The sequence below is a fragment of the Megalobrama amblycephala genome, linkage group LG3, assembly GCF_018812025.1.
Source record: "Megalobrama amblycephala isolate DHTTF-2021 linkage group LG3, ASM1881202v1, whole genome shotgun sequence".
NCBI lineage: Eukaryota > Metazoa > Chordata > Actinopteri > Cypriniformes > Xenocyprididae > Megalobrama > Megalobrama amblycephala.
This window is the reverse complement of record NC_063046.1, coordinates 32,024,178-32,048,593: the sequence shown is the minus strand read 5'-3', so window position 1 is coordinate 32,048,593 and position 24,416 is coordinate 32,024,178. Positions and strand designations below refer to the sequence as shown.

Genomic DNA, 24,416 nt, shown 5'->3' with positions numbered 1-24,416 from the left:
GTGACTGGAGAATTTTTTGCAGCAGGCAGAACATCCACTCAGCATTCACTTCCGTGTTGGGTACCCGGTAAAGCACGCGATCCTTTAATGTAACCAGGTTGGCTACTTCCGACATTTCAGGATCTGCTTGGATGATGAAGGTCAACCCCTAATCTCTATTAATAAAAACCAGAGGTATCTGATATTAGAATCATATTTAAGTAACCCCATTTGCGCGCAGTTTTGCTATGTAAACCATTTTGTAACCGCGACGTTGTAGTAGTACATGGTTAATGGAGAGTGGACGGGCTATATTTGTGTACTGCTCAGTTGTTAAAGTAATAGTCAGGAAAACAAACGTTGTCTGGACTCATCGTGCTATTTAATCGAATGCATGGTCACGTTTACAGGTCTGGCCAGGAGAATAAGTAATCATCAAAGGACGGTAAGTGAGGCACATGGCAGTTTGACATAGATAAATTCGTCATCAAGGACATAAATAACAGCACATTGGGTTAGCTCACTAAGCTCACATAGCTCACTAAGTAAACAAACGCACATGTAGATAACAACTCTAGATCGGATCTGTATGCAGTAGGGCTATTAAGAGGTGTTTGCGATTCATTGTTTTCCTGTATTGAATCACGTGATTTAGTAGCGTTTGATGTGGAGTAAAAGACGGCCACATCATCAGGTCTGTAAACATAGCTATCTGCAATTAGATCTTCCTTTTTCTTTTCTTTTTTTTAACCTTTCTAGATATAAGTAGTTGTTTTTAAAAACTCTGCAAGATCGAAATAGTCTTCTTGATTTGTAGTATGCCTGTGTGATTTAAATATGAACTATTTTGAACTATGTTAACTATTATTTATTCTAATTCAGAAAGTTAAATATGAAATGTTAAATGTGAGTTACATATGAAGTAAATGAGTAATAGTTACTGGTTTGCCATTTTATTAGCAGGTGAAAAAGAAAAACAATCATTGGAGTCACAATTTTTGTAAATGACAATATGAGGGCACATTGCTATAATTTGTACCTAGTCACCTATCGTATCCTGTACTGAAGAATTTTGTTCTTTTGCAGAATTGTTAGCAGCGATCCAGTATGGCAGAAGCTCATCAGGCTGTGGCCTTTCAGTTCACCGTCAGCCCTGATGGCATTGACCTTCAGCTCAGTCATGAGGCTCTTCGGCAGGTCTACCTCTCTGGACTTCACTCCTGGAAGAAGAAATTCATTCGCTTTAAGGTACTAGGATTGTGTTTCTTACATGTTCTACCAATGGAAGTCTTGCCTAACTTTTCAAGACAATTTGTAGATTACAGTTTTTCATTGTGCTCACAGAATGGGATTTTGAATGGGGTGTACCCAGGGAGCGCACCGGGGTTCACGCTGGTGTTGGCAGGGTACTTGGGAAGAGCGCATTACTTAAAAGTGGACCCTTCCTTAGGCCTGTTCGTCAAACTTGGCAAACATGTCCCAGTCGGGTATGTCTGTTTCATTTGGGCTTTTTGTTACTCCACAACACAATAAAGTGCCTGTGAAAATGATGGGTTTTAAATTGCTTTAGTGAACATTAGAGGATATTCTCAATCAGGCTCCTCTTATGTCTCTTGTTTCTGCAGTAGGTACATGTCTGCACAAAAGCAGATGTTAGTTGGGGGTGTCATGGTGGGCATGGGTCTGTGGATTGCCATCATATTTAGCATGAGGACTGCCCTGAAGGGTCTTCTGTCCTGGCATGGCTGGATGTATGGTCCCCGTGGCAAAATTACCTGGAAACTTCGACTATGGCTTGTAAATATTGAGGATTTTTAATTTGTGTTAACTGTTTTCTGGAATAGTTTATGCTGATCCATTTTTGGTTGTTTTGATCTCTGCCATTTGTTCTTTGACCTTGCAGGTGCTAGTGAAGATTTTTTCGGGGATGCAAACACCAATGCTATACAGCTTCCAGACCTCTCTCCCTCAGTTACCTGTACCATCTGTGAAGGACACCATGAGAAGAGTAAGTTATTCATCTTTTAAACAACCAGATCAAAACTCTTCTTCATTTTAATGTATTTATTTGAGATGTTTTATTCCGTTAAATGTCAGAGTCAGACTGGTGAGCCAGGAATAGCTACACTTTAATGTGGATTTTGGTCACTTGTTTTCAGAGTTAACTTGCTCAGGTGATTATCTACTGTTGTTGGAGGTAGGTTGCACAGCGTGTATGAAGTGAGTTAACTTACTAAAACATGCACGCTGTTTAGAATGGTACTAGGAAAAAAAACTGGCTTAGATTTATGTGAACTTATAAAGCATCATTTGTTCAGACTCATAAAGAACGTGCTTGGGTTTAAGTTAATACTTTTTTTTTTTTTTTTGGCAACCCTGACAGTGAGATATTGATTATAAGTGTGTTCTTTTAACTGTGCTTTCTTGAAATTTTGGACCTGTAGTATCTTGAATCAGTCCGGCCACTGCTGAGCGATGAGGAACACCAAAGAATGCAGAGTCTTGCACTTGACTTTGAGAAAAACCTTGGACCAAAACTTCAGTGGTATCTCAAACTGAAGTCTTGGTGGGCCACCAATTATGTAAGTATAACACGTTGCTCAACATATCAGTTACTTCTTAAAGGATTAGTCCACTTTTGAATACAATTTTCATGATAATATGCTCACCCCCATGTCATCCAAGATGTTCATGTCTTTCTTTCATCAGTCGAAAAGAAATTAAGGTTTTTGATGAAAACATTCCAGGATTATTCTCCTTATAGTGGACTTGGATGGCCTCCAGACGGTTGAAGGTCAAAATTACAGTTTCAGTGCAGCTTCAAAAGGTTTTAAACGATACCAGACGAGGAATAAGGGTCTTATCTAGCGAAACAATCGGTCATTTTCGAAAAAAAATACAACTGTATATGCTTTATAAACACACATGATCGCCTTGAACATGCTTCCTCTTTCTGTATTCTTCAAAACGCTTACACTGTATGTCCTATGCCTTTTCCCTGTTCAACGTGGCACCAGTATCGTTTTTTTCTGTAAGTAAAATACGGAAGGCGTAGGGCATACACCACAAGCTTTTTGATGAATACAGAAAGCGGAAGCATGTTCAAGGCGATAATTTGTGTTTATAAAGCATATACAGTGGTATTTTTTTCGAAAATGACCGATCGTTTCGCTAGATAAGACCCTTATTCCTCGTCTGGTATCGTTTAAAGCCCTTTGAAGCTGCACTGAAACTGTAATTTTGACCTTCAACCGTTTGGAGGCCATTAAAGTCCACTATAAGGAGAATAATCCTGGAATGTTTATCAAAAACCTTAATTTCTTTTCGACTTGAAGAAAGAAAGACATGAACATCTTGGATGACATGGGGGTGAGTAAATTATCAGGAAAATTTTATTTAAAAGTGAACTAATCCTTTAATCTAGAACTGCAGCAGCAGTTTAAGTTCTTGCATTATGTTGTGTTGTATTTTCTCCTGTATTTGTCGCAGGGATGCAAAAAACTTGCCTTTTGGCAACATTTGTTTTGGGTCCACTTTGAGAAATGTTTAATGTGATTTGTGCATATCTGTGTAGTTTTTTCAGAAATATATTGAGCAGCACAACTGTTTTCAACTGATTGAGAAATTCCTGGGCACCAAATCAGTAAATTAGACTGATTTCTGAAGGATCGTGTGACAGAAGCTCGATAATAGCTTGATAATAACTTTTTCCTAGTGCTGCTGTAAAGCCAAAACAATCTCTGTCCATTAATTTTCCTATTATCACTGTAAAGCTGCTTTGAATCAATCTGTATTGTAAAAAGTACTATATAAATGAAGATGACTTGACTTGAAGACTGGAGTAATGGCTGCTGAAAATTCAGCTTTGCCTTAAAAAAAATCATACTGACCTCAAACTTTTGAATGGTAGTGTACATGATGTGGACCTAGACAATTCCTGCATAACAGAAATGACCCTGACTGTATTTCACCTTTGAGTTTGCATCGCATTGTGTGTGTTTCAGGTCAGTGACTGGTGGGAAGAATATATCTACTTGAGAAGTCGTGGGCCAATCATGGTTAACAGCAACTATTATGTAATGGTAAATAGTGCTCACCATCCTCACATGCAAATGTAACTACAAGGTGCAGTATAGTACCTAGATATATTATTGTCTGCTAGATAAGCTTAGGTCATAGTGTTTGCAGAGTTTGACTAACTAATTTTTTAAAAATGTATATCAATTAGAATATACATGCATTCTTGGTATCTAAAACTCCTTGTTTCTTTATTTCCTTCTGAACAGGACTTTCTTTATGCCTTTCCCACACATCTACAAGCAGCAAGAGCCGGCAACGTCATTCATGCAATCATGCTTTACAGGAGGAAGCTGGACCGGGCTCAAATCAAACCGGTTAGACAATCAACCATATTTTGTACCTCATCTTTACTGTAAACAAATCACTGTTTTCATTTAATAAACTAGTTTTGGTGACTAAACAGCCAGATTAGTGAGCTTATTTACAATTTTGCATTATAATAAAGAAAGATCAAATTTGTTATAGCTTTAGATTTTCATGGCCGTATAACCAGTAAGTAATGCCCTCTATCACAGATGATCAGTTGTCCTAACTAACCTTAGGCCTGCCACTGTGGAGACTGATCTCTTTATTTAATGCAATAAATGTTTGTATGTTTCATGCCTCCTGATCATATGGTCATAATGGTGCAGCTTTTTGCACTATTGAACAGCGTTCCACTCTGTTCTGCCCAGTGGGAGCGGCTATTTAATACATGCCGCATCCCAGGCCAGGAGAGCGGTAAGAATAGCTAGTCTGTGCACCATAGCCCAGCTTGTGCCTACAACCATGGTCATGTGTCATCAGAAATTTTTTGATTAGCAGAGTAATAGATATGTTATTGTATATGTTCATTGGCAGCTCTATTGTCAGTTTGTTCTTATGCACAATAATATAATGACTTTATGACAAGCTGGTGACACAGGACTGTGCTGCTTAAATGAATCTCTCTCATTCCATTCCATTCCATTCCATTCCATTCCATTTTTTTATTATTTATTTTATATATTTTTTTTCCAACTAGGGAACCAATTAGTCTTCTTGTGCCCTAATGATTGCATAGTTCTCTCTCTGGTCTGCCCAACAGTTATTTGTGGCCATTCTCTCTGCTTCACAGCTAATGCTTCAAAACACCATCCCCATGTGTTCGTCCCAGTATGAGCGCATGTTCAACACCAGTCGCATTCCAGGCATAGAATCAGGTACTGAACACTGACACAATTCAAATTATAGGACGACTTCCAATGCTGCTTTCCATTGCGTTCACAATTAAATCTGCAACTGGGAAAGATAACAAGCTTATGATAACAAGCTTATGATTGCTGATGGAAATACTCCAAAGGCGTGGATTAGTTGTTTTGTAAATATATTACTGTTGTGTAATATTTTAGGTTAAAGGTGTAATATGCCATACTACGTTTTCCAGTTGACCAAAACAAGCACCTTTAGAGCCCCTTTATTTCTAGAAATTGTTGTTTGTCACAAAAATTCCATAACGAATTGCTTTTTCGTCACAGATCCTCATTCAGCTTTAATTGAATGTTGTAAAACTCATGTATTATTGTACTATTGTGTGTATTGTACTGTTAACTAAGAAATCAGTTGGACATAAGTTGCAGGTTCTGATCTAATACCCATTCTCATTCCTGCACTGTTGCTTTGGATAGAAGACCATTCTTAGACATGATGTGTGTAATTTCTTGATTTTAAAAATACTCGTCTATTCTAGTTTAATAAGCAAAGAGAGACAGTTATACACAAGTCGTTTGTAGGTTTTCCCAGGGAAAGAAAAGTATAAACGCATGGATGGGACTATCTGTTTGGCTGACCAATGGCAGACATGCGTTCAGGAAACCTTTTTTGATTTTACAACTCTAGTGGTGCAGAAATTACACACTTCACCTTTAAATTTCACCTTAGTTCCTCCCTTGATCATTTGCACCATTTGTTTTATTTTTTACTTCTCTAATTGTTTTATATGTTTGCACTGCTGTGTAGAAGTTTGGAGTCCCTAGGTTTTTTTATGGTTTGGAAAGTCTCTTATAATCACCCAGGCTGCAGTCACAACGGTAATGTTGTGAAAAATTATTACAATTTAAAATATTTTCTATTTGATTATGTTAAAATGTCATTTACTCCTATGGTGGCAAAGCTGAATTTTCAGCAGCGTTTATTGCAGTCTTCAGTGTCACATGATCATCAATAAATCATTTTAATATGTTGATTTGCTGCTCAAGAAACATTTCTTATTATTATCAGTGCAGTTGTGCTGGTTAATATTTTTGTGTCTCTACTGTCACTTTAAATCGATCAGTTTAGTGCATCATTGCTAAATAAAAGTAATAATTTCAAAAAGTCTTACTGACTCCAAACATTTAAACAGTTTTGTTTATATACAGGTGCTGGTCATATAATTAGAACATCATCAAAAAGTTGATTTATTTCAATAATTCCATTCAAAAAGTGAAACTTACGTATATTACTGTATATTCATTCATTACACACAGACTGATATATTTCAAATGTTTATTTCTTTTAATTTTGATGATTATAACTGACAACTAAGGAAAATCCCAAATTCGGTATCTCAGAAAATTAGAATATTACTTAAGACCAATACAAAGAAAGGATTTTTAGAAATCTTGGCCAACTGAAAAGTATGAACATGAAAAGTATGAGCATGTACAGCACTCAATACTTAGTTGGGGCTCCTTTTGCCTGAATTACTGCAGCAATGCGGCGTGGCATGGAGTCGATCAGTCTGTGGCACTGCTCAGGTGTTATGAGAGCCCAGGTTGCTCTGATAGTGGCCTTCAGCTCTTCTGCATTGTTGGGTCTGGCATATTGCATCTTCCTCTTCACAATACCCCATAGATTTTCTGGCCAATTAAGAACAGGGATACCATGGTCCTTAAACCAGGTACTGGTAGCTTTGGCATTGTGTGCAGGTGCCAAGTCCTGTTGGAAAATGAAATCTGCATCTCCATAAAGTTGGTCAGCAGCAGGAAGCATGAAGTGCTCTAAAACTTCCTGGTATACGGCTGCGTTGACCTTGGACCTCAGAAAACACAGTGGACCAACACCAGCAGATGACATGGCACCCCAAACCATCACTGACTGTGGAAACTTTACACTGGACTTCAAGCAACGTGGATTGTGTGCCTCTCCTCTCTTCCTCCAGACTCTGGGAGCCTGATTTCCAAAGGAAATGCAAAATTTACTTTCATCAGAGAACATAACTTTGGACCACTCAACAGCAGTCCAGTCCTTTTGGTCTTTAGCCCAGGCGAGACGCTTCTGACGCTGTCTGTTGTTCAAGAGTGGCTTGACGCAAGGAATGCGACAGCTGAAACCCATGTCTTGCATACGTCTGTGCGTAGTGGTTCTTGAAGCACTGACTCCAGCTGCAGTCCACTCTTTGTGAATCTCCCCCACATATTTGAATGGGTTTTGTTTCACAATCCTCTCCAGGGTGCGGTTATCCCTATTGCTTGTACACTTTTTTTCTACCACATCTTTTCCTTCCCTTCGCCTCTCTATTAATGTGCTTGGACACAGAGCTCTGTGAACAGCCAGCCTCTTTTGCAATGACCTGTTGTGTCTTGCCCTTCTTGTGCAAGGTGTCAATGGTCGTCTTTTGGACAACTGTCAAGTCAGCAGTCTTCCCCATGATTGTGTAGCCTACAGAAATGGACTGAGAGACCATTTAAAGGCCTTTGAAGGTGTTTTGAGTTAATTAGCTGATTAGAGTGTGGCACCAGGTGTCTTCAATATTGAACCTTTTCACAGTATTCTAATTTTCTGAGATACTGAATTTGGGATTTTCCTCAGTTGTCAGTTATAATCATCAAAATTAAAAGAAATAAACATTTGAAATATATCAGTCTGTGTGTAATGAATGAATATAATATACAAGTTTTTGAATGGAATTAGTGAAATAAATAAACTTTTTGATGATATTCTAATTATATGACCAGCACCTGTATAGATTTTTAATCTATAATCATTATAATATTGTAAATGTTTAATGTAAATTGTCCTTCGTTCTTTTCTTCTCTTTCTTTCTGTAGACTCAGTTCAGCATATGTCTGATAGCCAGCATATTGTGGTGTATCATCGGGGCCGTTACTTTAAAGTATGGATGTTTTATGATGGCCGGTTACTGTTGCCACGGGAGATAGAGCAGCAGATGGAGAGGATCCTGGCCGACACGTCAGAGCCGCAGCCTGGAGAGGAAACCCTCGCCGCCCTCACCGCAGGAGACAGGTATTCACAACAGACCCAACAGCAGGAGCTGCTTCCGTTTTCCTGTCATTCGTCTGATCTCTTGTAACCGCTGTAAAGTTTCAGTGGGATGTCAGTTTGAAATGAGGTCCTTGTTACTTGTCACTGGTTTTTACAAACAGCCTAGACCATTTTAAAATTGAGTAAAAGTTTTTGTCTATATCTGTCTGTCTCAGAGTGCCTTGGGCATGTGCCCGTAATGCCTACCTCAGACACGGCAAGAACAAGAAGTCTCTGGACGCTGTGGAGAAGGCTGCTTTCTTTGTCACCCTGGATGACACAGAGCAGCGCTATGATCCTGAAAACCCTGTGGAGTCCCTGGATCGTTACGCTAAATCGCTGCTCCATGGGAAGTGTTATGACAGGTGAGGAAAAAAACCATAGCATGTGTTAAGAGAGACCATCTCCTTCCGGTTTTTGTGAGTCTCCAGGAACCACTACTGTACCTCTGAGTAGCTTTTATATAATGTATGTACATTTTAATGGTCATTTTTTCCTTAGGTGGTTTGACAAGTCCATAAACTTCATTGTGTTCAAGAATGGAACTATGGGCCTTAATGCAGAACATAGTTGGGCTGATGCTCCAGTTGTTGGCCACCTCTGGGAGGTACACATGCACACATGCACTTCTGTTTTGGTCTACTACTGTCTGTCAGTCTAAAATTAATACTTTTATTCAGCAAGCATGCATTAAACTTGTTTCTTGATCACCAAAACATAATATTAGAATGATTTCTGAAGGATCATGTGACACTGAAGACTGCAGTAATGGCTGCTGAAAATACAGCTTTGCCGTTACAGGAATAAATTGAATTTGAAAACATTTTAAAATGGAAAACAGTTCTTTTAAAGAACTAAATATTACTGTTTATTTTTTTATTTTTTTATTTTTTTTATAGCTAAAGAGCATAAAAGTAAAACATTAGAAATTCTTACAGTCCACATACTTTTGAACGTACTGTACATCAGTTGTTTCACTTTTAATTCCTATTTATCTTGCATGAAATGATATGTCTGCTTCTAATGTAAACCTTGATGATGTTTTTCATAAAGCATGCGCTCTCGATGGACCCTGTTAAGCTGGGCTACACAGAAGATGGCCACTGTAAAGGAGAACCCCATCCTAATCTGCCTGGACCTCAGAGACTCCAATGGAATATCCCAACTGAGGTCTGTGTATGATGCACTTTGAGTAAAAACACAGAGAACACTTTCTTCACATCTTGCTTGAATGGATGTATGAAGGAGCCAAGGCACTCATTTGTTTGACGTTCTTTCTCTTGTGCTTCATATTTTATGACAGTGCCAAACTATGATCGCCAACTCTCTGTCTGTGGCCAAGGCTTTGGCTGATGATGTGGACTCTCACATCATCCCCTTTAGTGACTTTGGAAAGGGCCTGATCAAGAAGTGCAAGATCAGTCCAGATGCCTTCATTCAGCTCGCACTGCAGCTGGCCCATTATAAGGTGAACTGTCCTATTAGTGAACATCTGAAATATAAAAAGTTGTAGCAAAATATTCCTCCTTATTGCTCATTTGAAAATGTGAAATGTGATGTCAATGTTCTTTTATTGTACAGGACAAAGGAAAATTCTGCTTGACTTATGAGGCATCCATGACACGTTTATTCAGAGAAGGCCGTACAGAAACTGTTCGCTCCTGCACTGTGGAGTCCTGTGCTTTTGTCCGTGCCATGACCAACAATGAGACGGTACCATGTCAAATATACCCCTTAAAACCCATGGGGAAGTGGGGTGCACTATACCAGTGCAGATATAGGGTAACGCAATAATTAACATTTTTCTGTTGTATTTTTTAGAGAGAGGAGAAACTTTGTTTGCTGATCCAGGCCGCTGAGAAACACCAGCAGATGTACCGACTGGCAATGACTGGTCATGGCATTGACCGCCATCTCTTTTGCCTCTACGTAGTGTCTAAGTACCTTGGACAGGACTCCCCTTTCCTACAAGAGGTGTGTTTCAGAAAATAAAAAGTAAGAATATAAGAAATTAAAATGTATATACACTACCATTAAAAAGTTAACACTTTTTTATCAGCATACATCAACATTGATGATAATAATAAGAAATGTTTCTTGAGCAGCAAATCAGCATATTAGAATGATTTCTGAAGGATCATGTGACACTGAAGACTGCAGTAATGATGCTGAAAATTGCCTTCACAGTCCTTCACAGGAATAACTTCACAGGAATAAATTAAATTTGAAAATATATTAAAGGTGCAGTAAGCGATTTCAGAGAAACACTGTTGATATTTGAAATCAACCCAAACAGTTTCAGAAATCGCTTACTGCACCTTTAAAACAAAAATGTTATTTAAAATTGTAATAATATTTCATAATATTACTGCTTTACTGTATCTTTAAGTAAACATAGTCTTGGTAAGCATTAGACCTCTTTTAAAAACATTTAAAAATCTTACAGATCCCAACCTTTTGAACAGTAGTTTATATTTTAGAATATTATAAAAAAAAGTGCCTAGTGTAGAATTAATTGTCCTGATGACCCTCATGTTTCATGATAAATTAAAGATAAAAGACATTTGTGCCTTTAAAGACAAGAAGCTGATATTCTTTAACAAAATTCAACGCAACTGAATGCAAAATTTCCCACTTCATGTCCCTGCAGGTGCTGTCAGAGCCTTGGAAACTCTCCACCAGTCAGACTCCTCTTCAGCAGGTGGAGCTGTTTGACCTGGCGAGACACCCAGAGTATGTGACCAGTGGGGGAGGCTTTGGACCGGTGAGTCTTTCAAAAATTACAGGTAACACTTTATTTTAAGGTGGCGCAGTTACACATGACTAAATGTACTTACTATAGTAATAACTGTAAATTATGCATACTTAAAAGTAGCTAACCCTATAACCGTGACTCTATAATAAGTAGTACATGTTGTTAATTAATATTACTAGGGCTGCCCCCTAAATGTCGACAAAACATTAGTCGGCTGGAAGAGGCTTAGTCGACCAAGATTGTATTGGTCGATTAGTCGCAGAAAAAAAAAAAAAAAAACTCCACAGGAAGTGGCGAAGTCACGCAGTCCGTGAGGGACAGAGCTTTAACGACGGGTCCTTGTGGTAACTACAGTAATCCAAACGTTCGCCTATCATCCATTGACCTCAAATTATGGCTTATCATTTGAAACATGTAAGAGGTAGCAACTTTACATGGTTGCTTGCTCTAGCATAAACCTAGATGAATGTGCGCTATTATATATCCAAGTGTTCGTGTGGAGTGTGGAAGGCAGCTAAAGTAGGCTATAGCGCGCTTTACTGCACAACATGGAGGCGCCGGCATGATCACTTGTATTTATTTTAACTTAAAATACTCCGTCATTTTTTGTCATACATATAAGAACATACATTTGTCATACATTTTTTGTCATGCATATCATTCCGAACTGTAAAGGGTCTACTTTTATTTGTATACACTCACAATAACAACAAAACATTGTGCTTTTGTGAAATAAAGAAAACAAACAGGATGCGCTTCCTGCCTGAACTGCAGCGCGTCACATAAATGAACTGAAACTCGCCGTATAGGACATTAGAAAATCTAATCAATTTTTACATCTCCTATATATATATATATATATATATATATATATATATATATATAATGAAATGTCTACTTTTAAACTAACAAATTCGAATAAAAAAAAAAATGTTCTTGCTGCTTATATAATCCATATGAAAGGTGCATTTCTCTAGGTGCGTTACTGTAACTGACTTAGAAAACTAGTGTTAATAAACAATTAAAATTTTATTTTAAAATAATACATTTACATGAACTTGCAATTTTTTTCTGACACAGAACGACTACTAGTCGACTAGAAAAATCTTTAGTCAGGGGGCAACCCTAAATATTACTCAGTACTTATTTGAATAAGTACAGTGTAAGTATGTCACCTTAAAATATAGTGTAACCAAATTACATCATCTAGTAATCTTAAAATTCTTGGTGAAAAGCCATTTTTTGGATTTAACTTTTTTTTTTGTTTTTGTTTTCCCGGTAGGTTGCAGATGATGGTTATGGTGTGGCCTATGTAATCATTGGAGAAAATCTAATCAATTTTCACATCTCCTCCAAGCATTCCAGTCCAGAGACCGTGAGTACACACATAATCAAAGAATCAGTCACAAAATCAGTTTTTCAGTGACAGTAGCTATGTTTCATCCACATATTTTTGTGAATTTTAGGATATCGCATAAAAACCCTGGAATATGCATAAAATATTAAAATGCACATAAGATTTTTTTTTTTTTTATCCAGTAAGAATGCATGGATAAACCAAGAAGGATTTACCAAATAAATTCCTTGATGCGCAACAAAAATCTCATGTGATCTCATGTGCCAGATCATGTGATTGGATAACTGGCTTGCTGGTCCATTATAATCTCATTAGACATCATCTCCAATGTGAAGTCATTCTGAAATGCCTGAGCCAAAGTCTGTAATCAAAATGATTTGTTTAATTATCTCCCAGAAATATCTCGATTGTGTTCTCAAACATCAGGCATCTGCCTCAGAAGGCAAGACAACATGACAGCATCTCTGTTGTCTCTGAGGCGCAAGTAATTTATTATGTTGGAAAAAAGAGCCACAGTGGCTTTCCTGGATGCAGCAACTTCCAATTTTATTATTGATACTTTGCACCAGTTTTCCAGGAAGTGACCATTTTGATCTCTTAAACACATGGTATTATTCGCAAATGTTTTTTGCAATATTCCAATTTTTTGCACAAGTTAAATTCACAGCTTTGGATGGATACATGGCTAACATTGTTTTTGAATTATTGGGTGTTTTCTCTCATAGTCTTTTATATTTTCTCCCCAATCTTTCTTCAGGACTCTCATCGCTTTGGAAACAATATCACACAAGCCATGCTTGATATGCTGGATCTGTTTCAACTCGACAAGAGACACAAAGTGATTTGACTGGTGAAAGGATTATGCTTATAATGACTCACCTTAAAGGATTAGTTCACTTTTAAATACAATTTTCCTGATAATTTACTCACCCCTATGTCATCCAAGATGTTCATGTCTTTCTTTCTTCAGTCGAAAAGAAATTAAGGTTTTTGATGAAAACATTCCAGGATTATTCTCCTTATAGTGGACTTCAGACGGTTGTAGGTCAAAATTGCAGTTTCAGTGCAGCTTCAAAGGGCTTTAAACAATACCAGACGAGGAATAAGGGTCATATCTAGCGAAACGATTGGTCATTTTTAAAAAAAATACAACTGTATATACTTTATAAACACAAATTATCAAAAAGCTTACGCCGTATGTCCTATGCCTTTCCTATTTTACCTACGGAAAAAACAGAAACTGCCGCCATGTTCGTTCCGTAAGTAAAATCGGAAAGGCGTAGGACATACAGCGTAAGCGTTTTGAAGAATACAGAAAGCGGAAGCACGTGCAAGGCAATCATGTGTGTTTATAAAGCAAATACAGTTGTATTTTTTCGAAAATGACCGATCGTTTCGCTAGATAAGACCCTTATTCCTCGTCTGGTATCGTTTAAAGCCCTTTGAAGCTGCACTGAAACTGTAATTTTGACCTTCAACCGTTTGGAGGCCATTGAAGTCCACTATAAGGAGAATAATCCTGGAATGTTTTCATCAAAAAACTTAATTTCTTTTTGACTGACAAAAGAAAGACATGAACATCTTGGATGACATGGGGGGGAGTAAATTATCAGGAAAATTTTATTTAAAAGTGGACTAATCCTTTAATTCTTTAATTATACATCAGCACTATTGAGAGAAGCTTTAAAGGGTGCTTTCTTTTTTTTTTTTTTTTTTTTTTTGCTTTACTTTGCTTGTGTTGTGTTGTCTTGTTTGTTTGCATGTGTCTGTGAGATGCAGCATATGAAGGAGAGAATTAGGGAGGCAGTGTGAGAATCTCATTCTGTTGTTATATGTGCTGGTGCCTTAACGTGTGTCTTAACTGAACAGTTCAGTGCAGGTGAACTGAATTTCATTACCAGGACATGCTTTCACTTTCCTCTCCTAGTATACTTTACTGAGATGTATAGATTCTTAGACTGGCACTTCAGTAGATGACATTCTCTTGACATGATGTCAAGGAGTATAGTACTTTGCTTGGCTGAAGTGTTAAGCTTATAAATCAAGCAAATTGCAGCTCACCATTTGTGCTTTTGCTTTGCATTCTGATATTTGAAGTTTTTCAGCTTCAGTATTAAGTAATGAAGGGAAAGATGAGATTATGCAGATAATAAGATAATCATATAATAAGTGTGCGCTCATTTATAATGGATTTTTCTCTCTTACACCGCCCTATTTTTATTGGGTGGTATTGTGTTGATTCAGCATTGAAAGTTCTGTTTTAATATGTTAATGCTTATCAGAGGCTTTATCACAATAACTGTACTTCTGTTTTTATTTGATTTAATTTGTTTTACTTTCATCATATTTTATGTTTCCTTCTAAATGTGGTATATACTGTAATAATTTTGGAATCAGAATAAATTCAGAATAAGCATTAAACATACCATAAACATTAATTATGAGAGATTTTTTTTTTAATAAAATGGTATTGACTTTTTTTTTGTCCTGACAAGATTATTTTCATAAGATTAAACGTAAACAACATTTTAAAATGTAATTACGCTAACGTTACAATTTTATTATTCATTTTAATGTCTGAACACAAATTTTTCTGTTGTGATGTTTTTATATAGTCCAGAGTCCAGTCATTGACCTATTAAAACCAATCTCTTCTAAGTTGGCTGCATAAATTGAACTGTGTTCCTGTGTAAACTGTCTGGCATTGGTCTACAACGTAGAGAGAAATGTGGTTGAGCCTTTACCTGTCCTGTAAAGAAGTCAGTGAAACCTTAAAACAGTACAATTTAAAAACGTGTGTACACAATAAGTGCACTGAATCAAATTATTAATTTAAAGGATTAGTTCACTTTTAAATAAACTTTTCCTGATAATTTACTCACCCCCATGTCATCCAAGATGTCCATGTCTTTCTTTCTTCAGTCGAAAAGAAATTAAGGTTTTTGATGAAAACATTCCAGGATTATTCTCTTTATGGGCACCAAACAGTTAAAGGTCATAATTAGTTTCAGTGCAGCTTCAAATTGTTCAACACGATCCCAGATGAGAAACAAGGGTCTTATCTAGTGAAACCATCACTCATTTTCTGAAAAAAATTGAAAATTAGATAAGTTTTAACCTTAAATGCTCATCTTGAACTAGCTCTCTTCTTCTTCTCCTCTATTTGAATTCCAGCAGTGTAGACACTGCTAAGCGTAATACTGCCCTCCACAGGCCAAAGTTTGAACTAATTGTTATATACTATTAAACTAGCATTGCATATAAAAATTAGTTCAAACTTTGACCTGTGGAGGGCAGTAATACACTTAGCAGCGTCTACACTGCTGGAATTCAAATAGAGGAGAAGAAGAAGAGAGCTAGTTCAAGATGAGCATTTCTGGTTAAAACTTATATAATTTGCATTTTTTATTTATTTTTTTTTTCAGAAAATGAGCGATGGTTTCACTAGACAAGACCCTTATTTCTCATCTGGGATCGCGTTGAACAATTTGAAGCTGCATTGAAACTAATTTTGACCTTGAACTGGTGCCCATTGAAGTCCACTATAAGGAGAATAATCCTGGAATGTTTTCATCAAAAACTTTAATTTCTTTTCGACTGAAGAAGGAAAGACATGGACATCTTGGATGACATGGGGGTGAGTAAATTATTAGGAAAAGTTTATTTAAAAGTGGACTAATCCTTTAAATGTTTGTAGTATTAAGACACTAATATAAAGTTGGCCTAATTTTTAAATTTTAAAATGCACAAAGCTTAAATATGAAGCAACACAACTGTTTTCAACATTGATAATAATAAGAAATACTTCTTGACATTTCTTGACATTTTAACACATTCAAATAGAAAACAGAATTTTTAAATTGTAATAATATTTCACAATATTACTGTTTGTATTATAGTGAGCAGAAGAGACTTCTTTCAAAAACATTTCATATTCATTCCAAACATTTGATTCCATATTAGATTCTGAAAAAGAATTTATTGCATTATGAGAGGGTCTACACAAGTCAGAGGGTGAAGAGATTAGATACCAAAAGCTGATTGTCATCCAAGTGTGGTTTAACAAATTTACTTTCACATGAAACCATCTGTTAAATTTGCATCAGATGACAGCAACATTAGAGAAGTTAAGAGTAGGTAACCATAGCAACAGTGGCTTTTTATTTCAGATCATCATCAAAGCATAAATACTTAAGTTATCACCATAAATTTAAATATTACAAATATCATTACTAAAAAAAAAGGAAACAATACTTGCCACATCATATAATGCCTTGGGCAAAGAGGAGTCATGAGACCTGCAGGAGCATCAGCTTTTACAGAATCAGCTCAGCCTCTAAGAATTACCCCTTTTATATTGACTTAAAGTATAATAAAGAAACAGTCACATTTGAACTTTATTTCTATAGCCTATTTAGTTTTACAATAAATAATGAAATTTCATATTTTATCACATGGGAATTTTTTTTTTATCTGTGACAGGTGATTTCCTTTTACACTGTATAAACCTACAAAGACCATGGCAACAGAGTGAAGCTTTCCCACTGTACTTTTTTTGAAAATCTACTTTTTTTTTTTTAAAGTTTCATGTACAACATTAACATGCATTAGATTGTATTACAAATTTCCATGCAAAGTAGGGTAATGTTTTATTGCACACATAAACGTTGCTGTTGCTGCTATTAATAGGCTTGTGAGTGTAAAAGGTGTTTGGTGTAAGGATTAGGGTGACCGGGTTACATGGGTAATTCAAATAGAGGCCTGAACACATTCATGCTAGCAGAGAGTGCCAAACATATCAAAAACAGCATGTCCCAAACTGACCACTGTATCGGATTGATTTGGAATGACAGTACACACGTAACATTCTGATCATTTCTAAAAGATTGAATTTATTTAATCCATTCTTTCATTCAGCTGCTGCCTAACTTTAACCAGTTTAAGCTAAAATCTCACTCATGTAGTCATTTTACACTGAACCACTAGAGAGTGCCATAGTGAACTTGTCAAGATGTCACAAGATGATTCATGAACTATATTAAACACTAACATTAAGTTTACAAAAGTCTTTTTCCTTACTGGACTGTTTAATGAGTGGTGTTGGACTTGTCTATTTGCAAAAAAATAAAAAATAAATAACATCTTATGAATCTTGAGTGTACAACTGATAGTAATAAAATTATACCCTACATGCTTATTTTTATCATAATATCAATGATTGATGTCCAATTCACGCCATTTCCACTTTTAGAGGAAGCTAAAATGAGCGAATTTTGCATGACACTGGCTGCTGTTTTCGGGCAGACAATGATTTGTTTTTACTAAAGTTCCATTATGTCCCGTTTTAGGCTTGTCAGGACATGTTGATTGTTCATTCATTTCATGTATCACTATTTATTAGCCTACTTCTAGACTGGTATTTATTTTTTGTACAAATGGTCTGCTGAATAGTAGACTATAGTTGTTTCATTGCGTCGTGAGCGGCTTATAAAACGGATTTATTTGCTTTTTAAAGAAAAGATTAATACATTTATGTTTTCGCGTGAGATGGAGCGCACGCGCACAAAGAGTCAACACTGCTGTGTGAGAGTGAAATTTCAGCACGGTGTCTGTCTGCATTCACTGGAATGCGATTGCAACCCCCTTTGTTATGGTGAGAAGCAGGAAGAATGTTCCGTCAATTAAAATTCCTCGGGCTGACCTGTTGCCAAAAGGCATTTTAAAGCAGAGGCTATTTGACTAAGAATGCGCATCGTCATTGGTGAGCAGGTAGCCTATACACTTTCATTAGCTGAGTGTGCATTCAAACATAAACCAATAGTGAGCGCTGTACTTTCACAATATTCTTGCATCAACGGATCCTATGTCAAAATGGGTAAAAAAAAAAAGGGTTTCCCTCTGTTTTAGGATTCTCGAATCAGACGAGCAAAAAACGTACGCTATATGACGATATGTTAGCGTGGCAACAAGTCATTAGAAAATACAGAGTCTATTTGGAAAAAAATTAAGTATGCTAAATATGAAGTTTGAACATTTTCTTAAGTGGAACCAGGGAAAATGTTGGTTAAAATAGGAATGGTCTACATATTGTCAAATTAAATTTGAGGGTAGCATTCGAGTTCTCACAGATTGAGCGGACTGGCTGTAGAGATTGGAAAATCATTTCCGCGAATCGGATCAATTGAGCAATTCGTTTCAAAGAATGAGTTCAAAAATAGGTTCTTTACATTATTACGTAAAGCGTTCCAAAAGCGTCCCAATAATGTGTTTTCTTAATAAGGTGGGTGATTAGTTTGTATGTTCCAGGCAGTTCCGTTTGTTGCAGCAATCAACTGATAAAACAAGTCTTTTATAATCAAAATATAATTTGTAACAAGAAACACGAGTAAAATCAACTCATATTTTGGTTGAAATGTTATTTATTTATTCATTTATAAAGCTGTCATAGAACAAGTTTTTTTGTTCAATGAGTCAGCGAGTTGTTGACTCGCGAACCGATTCATTCTACTGATTCTGTTCGGGTTTTTTAACGGTTCAACTAGTTCATTAAAAAAGGATCCGACTCAAAAGAACCTTTCGTTCACGAATCGGACATCGCTATTGGGCTGGGGGTGCGAGGGGCGGGTGTTAGTATATATTGCCTCTCGCTACATATTCCTTGCCTGTCCTCTGAACTTTGAGACAGCCACAAGCATCACTCAGAGAGATGCAACAGACTGGAAATTAAACAAAGCAACTTTTTAGTAAAACAACTAGTAAACGTCGCTTTCCACAAACCGCCTACCATGGACGATCACCATCTATTCTGTGCATCGTGTCGAAAAACGGGGAAAAGACAAACAACGGTAAGAGAAAGTGATAATGACATGCAAGTAGTAGCCTGCTATCTTTATATTTGCACATTTCCGACGTAATTATTTGTAAATGTATATGCGTATTAATGACGATATGTAAAACTTTAAGAAAAGTTTGGATAATCATTATAATTTCGAGGGTTTGAGGATTTTTGTTTTGTTTTAGGCTTTGCGTGATTGTATCACTGATACGGATAATAGCGTATCCACAGTTACTTTGATCTTTGTGGAAATACTATTTGCTCTGAAAACCAGACAATCACATCAGTAACCTCTGTTAAACGATACAGTTTGACTACGGATTTATGAATTGACTCAATCAAATCTGTTTTCATTTTACAGATGTGCTCACTGACACTCTTCATTCTGTCATTGTTCATGTTCGCATCCCCCGTAGCAACGTCGGAGACTCTTTGCGGTGGAGAACTAGTGGATACTCTGCAGTTCGTGTGCGGAGAAAATGGGTTTTATATCAGTAAGTGTAACTCTTACAGTGTTGTGTGATGGTTGCCAGGAAATCTAAACCTTTACATAGCTATTTGTCTTCTAGAAGTAAATCATTTAAATCAAGTTTGTGGTCATAGGGAATGACATAATAATGTGTCTTGTCTTGCAAATTGCTGGTTGTACATTTACACGAGTACTAATGACTGTCACAATGAGAGGGTTTATTAATGAGGAGACATGTATTTTATTGCTTTCCACCAAGTGTTTTCAATGCAAGCCATTAGTGCTGTTAAATGTTAGTGTTTTGGGGACAAATTCAATTTGTGTTTGCAGGTATTTATTTGTTTTCAAAAGACCTCTCTCTCTCTGGTCCTCTGTATTCCTATCAGATGATGGTGGACTTCCCCCTTTTGTACCTCTCCTGCTGTTCTTTATCTTTTATCTCTGTTTAGTAGGCAAATGGCAAGGTTAAAGGATCCATTTTGCTAGCCATTCACACATCCCTGGGAACACAGAACATTCTTTGTGATATTTTAAAGACCTTATTACATCGGCTAGTGTCAAAAATAAAAAGGGAGTCACAAAGAACAGGAAATAAAGAAAATGATCTGTTGATGCTGTCTCCAATTTCAGAAACCCTAAAAACATGCCAGTAGCCACATGTGGGATTTGGTGAAATATAAACAATAGGGTGTGAATTGGTAGCGTTGGTCGGATTCCAGGGGAACCCCGGAGTTGATCGCTTACTTTCTCTTCCCCCACCCAGGCAGGCCGAACAGATCAAACAGCCGCCGTCCTCAGAGAGGAATAGTAGAAGAATGCTGCTTTCGGAGCTGTGATCTGCGTCTGTTGGAGCAGTACTGCGCGAAACCTGTGAAGTCCGAGCGAGATGTTTCCTCCACATCGCTGCAGGTCTTCCCAGTGTCACAGGCTCTTCACAAGGTACATGAAGCTGCTTATCTCCCCCTCCCCCATCAAAAGCCCAGCACAATAATTTTGCTGAAAACACAAACACAGACTCAGACTAGACAGGCTAGTCAGACACGCAGCCTGTTTTTATCATGCCAAAATCAATATTAACCATGTCTCCTCTCTCAGAATCGCTGAGCAATGTGGAAAATGGCACAGATCATCAGAAATGCGTAGACTACATTAAAGATGATGTACGAACAACACTGAGGGAGATAGTTGCACAAACAAAAGTCCATGGTAACACCACGAAACTCTATTGGACAGCATGTGCAATGATGTCATTATTCCAAGAACCAAAACAAGTACAAGTGTTGTGCCGCATTCTGGCAAATTTTTGTGCCATGTGCTCTTGGCATGGAAATATGTTAAGCGTTGGCAAGACAGTTGGCCAGCTGGCCATGGCTTGAATTTGAAAATAACAAAAACAAACAACCCAACAACACAATAGTCAGCCCCACTTGAGAACAGTACATTCGCACTATGGCTATGTTCACACTGTCAGTCCAAATCCGATAATTTGTGGATCTGACTGAAATCTGATCTAAATTATTGACTGTCCACATTGTGTATTGCAACTGTTCAGATCCGATTTGTGTGTCCCATGCCGCTCTTTCGTTTTCCAGTATATCTGCATCGGTTTTTCTATGGAAGTGACGTTGCGTTGGTAGGTATACACCAAAAACAATAACAACAACAGCATCACAGATGTTGTCTTATTTACAACATGACAGTCTGTAGCCGCTGCGCCGAACTACTGCGTCTTATGAGGCAGCGGCAGAAACGCATGGAGGCTGGTATGTGCGGCTTTATTCCGTGCTGTCATCTCGTCCGGCTTTGCAACAACACAACCTTGTTTCTGAAGCGACTTTCAGCATGTTTCCTATAAAGTCTGATGGTTACGTTTTACGTGGCCTGAGAAAGTCACATAAACCATGCAAAATCTGATCAGAGTGGTCAGACAGAAACAGATTTCCAGAAATGCAATTTGAATAGGATTTCAAACCACATGAATTTAGCTTGAAACGGATTTGTAAAAATCGCATTTCATTTGATGTTTTGCTGTTCACACTTGCTAAATCTGATTTCAATCGGATATGCGCAAAAATCGGATTTGGACTGACAGTCTGAAAGTAGCTTAGTAGGTTGTTCAACGAATGATCAGTTTTTCTATAAAGTCAATCTATAGTCAGGATATGTTTACTGTACCAGGGTAAGAGCACAATAAAGAGCAGTCAATGTATATGCCACAGTTATTAGATTTAAAGCTACCATTTTCCTTTGTTCATAATCATATGGAAGTTTAAATGTTTGGCGAATGCTTCTATCCAAAGCAACTTGCATTGCATACAATGTAAACATCTCATCAGTTCATGCATTTCAATGATCAACACTTCAAAAACATGTTGTAAATAGACTATTTACCATCAGAGATAGACACCATCTATTAGCGGATCCTAATATATCTGCTGATAGACAGATCTGCTGATAGACGCCTGCTTTCGCTCCCGTGTGTATCTATGTAAGCGTTCGGTGAGGATGTCTATTTACAACATGTTTTTGAAGTGTTGATCATCGTAGCCAATCACAGACACATCTGTTGAGCGCGTGAACACAATGACCAATCAGAGGTGTTTAAGAATCCACTCAACAGTGCACAAAATGCTAGGGGGAAATGCTGGTATTGTCACATTTTTAAAATTTCAGTACAGACTTGGTACTGAAGTCGGTACTTTTGACAACACTACCTTGGTGTTGTTAGCACCGTGCTCTGCTGTTTGAGCTAGTGTTGCAAAACTTTGAAATCTGTTGATAATATGACAACAAATCAATAGATTTCAGAAACTTGAGCAAGTTCTTCTGTTTTGCAGGACATCTCAGGAGGGCCTCTTGGTGTGAAGTATTCCAAATATGAAGTATGGCAAAGAAAGCCTGTCCAGAGGTTAAGGAGAGGGATTCCATCCATCCTGCTTGCCCGAAAGTTTAGGAGGCAGGTGGAGAAAATCCAAGATGAGGAGCAAGCCAGATTCCACCGTCCCCTCATGACCCTTCCCAACAGACACCCTGTCATCCTTCCATACATCCAGATCAATACATCTCACAAATGATGGCCAGCCTTCCTAAATTGCAAAAAACATGGGATTATAGCCAAGTCTTGGTCAGTAGAGGCACTTTTTTCATGAATCATACCACTCGCCCACTGTCTTTGTCAATTCCAGATTATGAACACTCTTGTGTGTTATCAGCCTTCGAAATGCAAGAAGTTAACGTTGAAAGTGAATGTAATGCGACAGGAGAGATGAATGCAGTCTTGGTGAATATCATGGGGATGCCCAGAACTGATGCTGAGGAAGTTGCAAGAACGCAAATGTCAAAAGTCTGCCGTCTGCAAAAGCATTTATGGTTCTGTCTTGCTTTGCACCATATTTTGAATGTCATATTTTAAGGAATGAAATTATCGAGATTAGAGTCCTTTACCTGCACCTTTAATGTGCCACAACTGTGGCATATAGACAGAAGAAAAGTAATGAAAATGTTGGCTGGCTGTGTGAAGCCAAGGACTGATGTTAACAGCACTATTTTTTTTTATGGACTGCTAAATATGAGAACATTATGGTGCTAACTTTGCAAAAGGACTCAAAAGGACTTTGCTAAGGAGTTTTTCCGTTTTAGGAAAAAAAAACAAGATTGTATTCAAAAGACAATTCAGTAACTCTGGTTGTTTGGAGATGATCCCAACCAGATAAAACTGTTTTTTCCATGCTTGGCTGTTCAAGATCCATATTCTGTGCCCTGGAGAATGAAGGTGAAGTCTTCGCTATTAAAAACGATATAGCTTTGCATTGGAAGGCAGGAAACATCACAAATTATTGAAGCTGAGGACATCTGCAATCAAATTCTCTTGGACTTTGGGCAAGAGCAGTCTTGCATGTTTTGAGGTGTAACATATTTTACCACAACATTCCTGAATCCAGTCTGAGTTTCTGCCATTTTACCTTTGCGAATTGTCTTCACTGTTATTTAGACAGTATTTTACACATATAAACAAAAAATGGAACAATCTTTTAAAAAGGAAATTCAGCAATAACCTCTTGCATATTTTCAACGTACATTTGTAGTATTCCAGTGCTTTTGCTCAAAAAAAAAAAAAAAAAATACTTGAATATGTATGAATAGTCTCATAAGATGTTGGCATTGACCCTAGTATGACCAGTCTTGCAAATTGAGCCACCAAACATTTTCTTTAAGTAATGGCACTGTATCAAGGCATTATTTATTTTGATATGAAACCCATAAAAATCAGTCCCAATGAGCGATTATGTGCACAACCAGCCGTTTTTGTATATTATCTTTTTTTAGTTGTTCTGCTTATGTATGTAGATGCTATGTACCAAAAAATGTCTCTTTTTTAAGTAAAGTCAATGGAAGCTTCTAAAGTTGTCCTGACTCACTTTTTTTTAATGGCTTATCTTACTGCATGTTGCCTAATCTAAAATAGTTGGATGAGTCGATAGCTTTTAGAATGCATTTGGAATGGCAAAACAAGTGCGTACATTCACAGGCTGTGCCCTAAGGGAAGGGTGAAGGCTGGGGAACACTTATTTGTGATGATTTGCTGACTAACCTTGACGAAATGCCATAGGTCAGCTCAGAAGCATGCAGACTCCATATAAGCTGTGCACCATGTAAAGTTGAGCCTCATTTTCAATAC

General features: G+C 37.3%; 2 protein-coding genes across 6 annotated transcripts; both read left to right on the top strand.

Annotated features, from left to right (window-relative positions):
• The first annotated feature begins 1 nt into the window (after position 1).
• Positions 2-13,420, top strand: cpt1aa (carnitine palmitoyltransferase 1Aa (liver)). Of its 5 annotated transcripts, none has more exons than XM_048185181.1 (20): positions 2-140; positions 390-424; positions 1,066-1,227; positions 1,324-1,466; positions 1,605-1,776; positions 1,883-1,987; positions 2,424-2,561; positions 3,984-4,061; positions 4,266-4,373; positions 5,156-5,240; positions 8,109-8,304; positions 8,499-8,687; positions 8,824-8,929; positions 9,376-9,492; positions 9,626-9,790; positions 9,904-10,035; positions 10,144-10,296; positions 10,973-11,086; positions 12,360-12,452; positions 13,192-13,419. In XM_048185181.1, exons 3-20 carry the CDS (start codon positions 1,087-1,089, stop codon positions 13,279-13,281), a joined length of 2,325 nt encoding a protein of 774 aa, XP_048041138.1. In that variant the 5' UTR covers positions 2-140; positions 390-424; positions 1,066-1,086; the 3' UTR covers positions 13,282-13,419. The 5 variants fall into 5 exon arrangements, with proteins under 5 accessions (XP_048041138.1, XP_048041137.1, XP_048041139.1 ...); XM_048185180.1 differs by having other exon boundaries at positions 33-174; XM_048185182.1 differs by lacking the exon at positions 390-424 and having other exon boundaries at positions 42-174; positions 13,192-13,420.
• A 5,623-nt stretch (positions 13,421-19,043) lies between these two features.
• On the top strand, positions 19,044-24,141 carry igf2a (insulin-like growth factor 2a). The gene is made up of 4 exons (XM_048185172.1): positions 19,044-19,279; positions 19,631-19,763; positions 20,502-20,677; positions 22,576-24,141. Exons 1-4 carry the CDS (start codon positions 19,220-19,222, stop codon positions 22,810-22,812), a joined length of 606 nt encoding a protein of 201 aa, XP_048041129.1. The 5' UTR covers positions 19,044-19,219; the 3' UTR covers positions 22,813-24,141.
• Positions 24,142-24,416: the final 275 nt, after the last annotated feature.

Bases quoted from the DNA above. Each gene is read 5' to 3' on its own strand.
- cpt1aa (XM_048185182.1), top strand. From the start codon at position 1,087: ATGGCAGAAGCTCATCAGGCTGTGGCCTTTCAGTTCACCGTCAGCCCT. The intron at 1,988-2,423 runs GTAAGTTATTCA...TTGGACCTGTAG, and splicing joins TGAAGGACACCATGAGAAGA to TATCTTGAATCAGTCCGGCC. The intron at 8,305-8,498 runs GTATTCACAACA...TGTCTGTCTCAG, and splicing joins GCCCTCACCGCAGGAGACAG to AGTGCCTTGGGCATGTGCCC.
- igf2a (XM_048185172.1), top strand. From the start codon at position 19,220: ATGGACGATCACCATCTATTCTGTGCATCGTGTCGAAAAACGGGGAAA. The intron at 19,280-19,630 runs GTAAGAGAAAGT...TTCATTTTACAG, and splicing joins CGGGGAAAAGACAAACAACG to ATGTGCTCACTGACACTCTT. The intron at 20,678-22,575 runs GTACATGAAGCT...TCTGTTTTGCAG, and splicing joins TGTCACAGGCTCTTCACAAG to GACATCTCAGGAGGGCCTCT.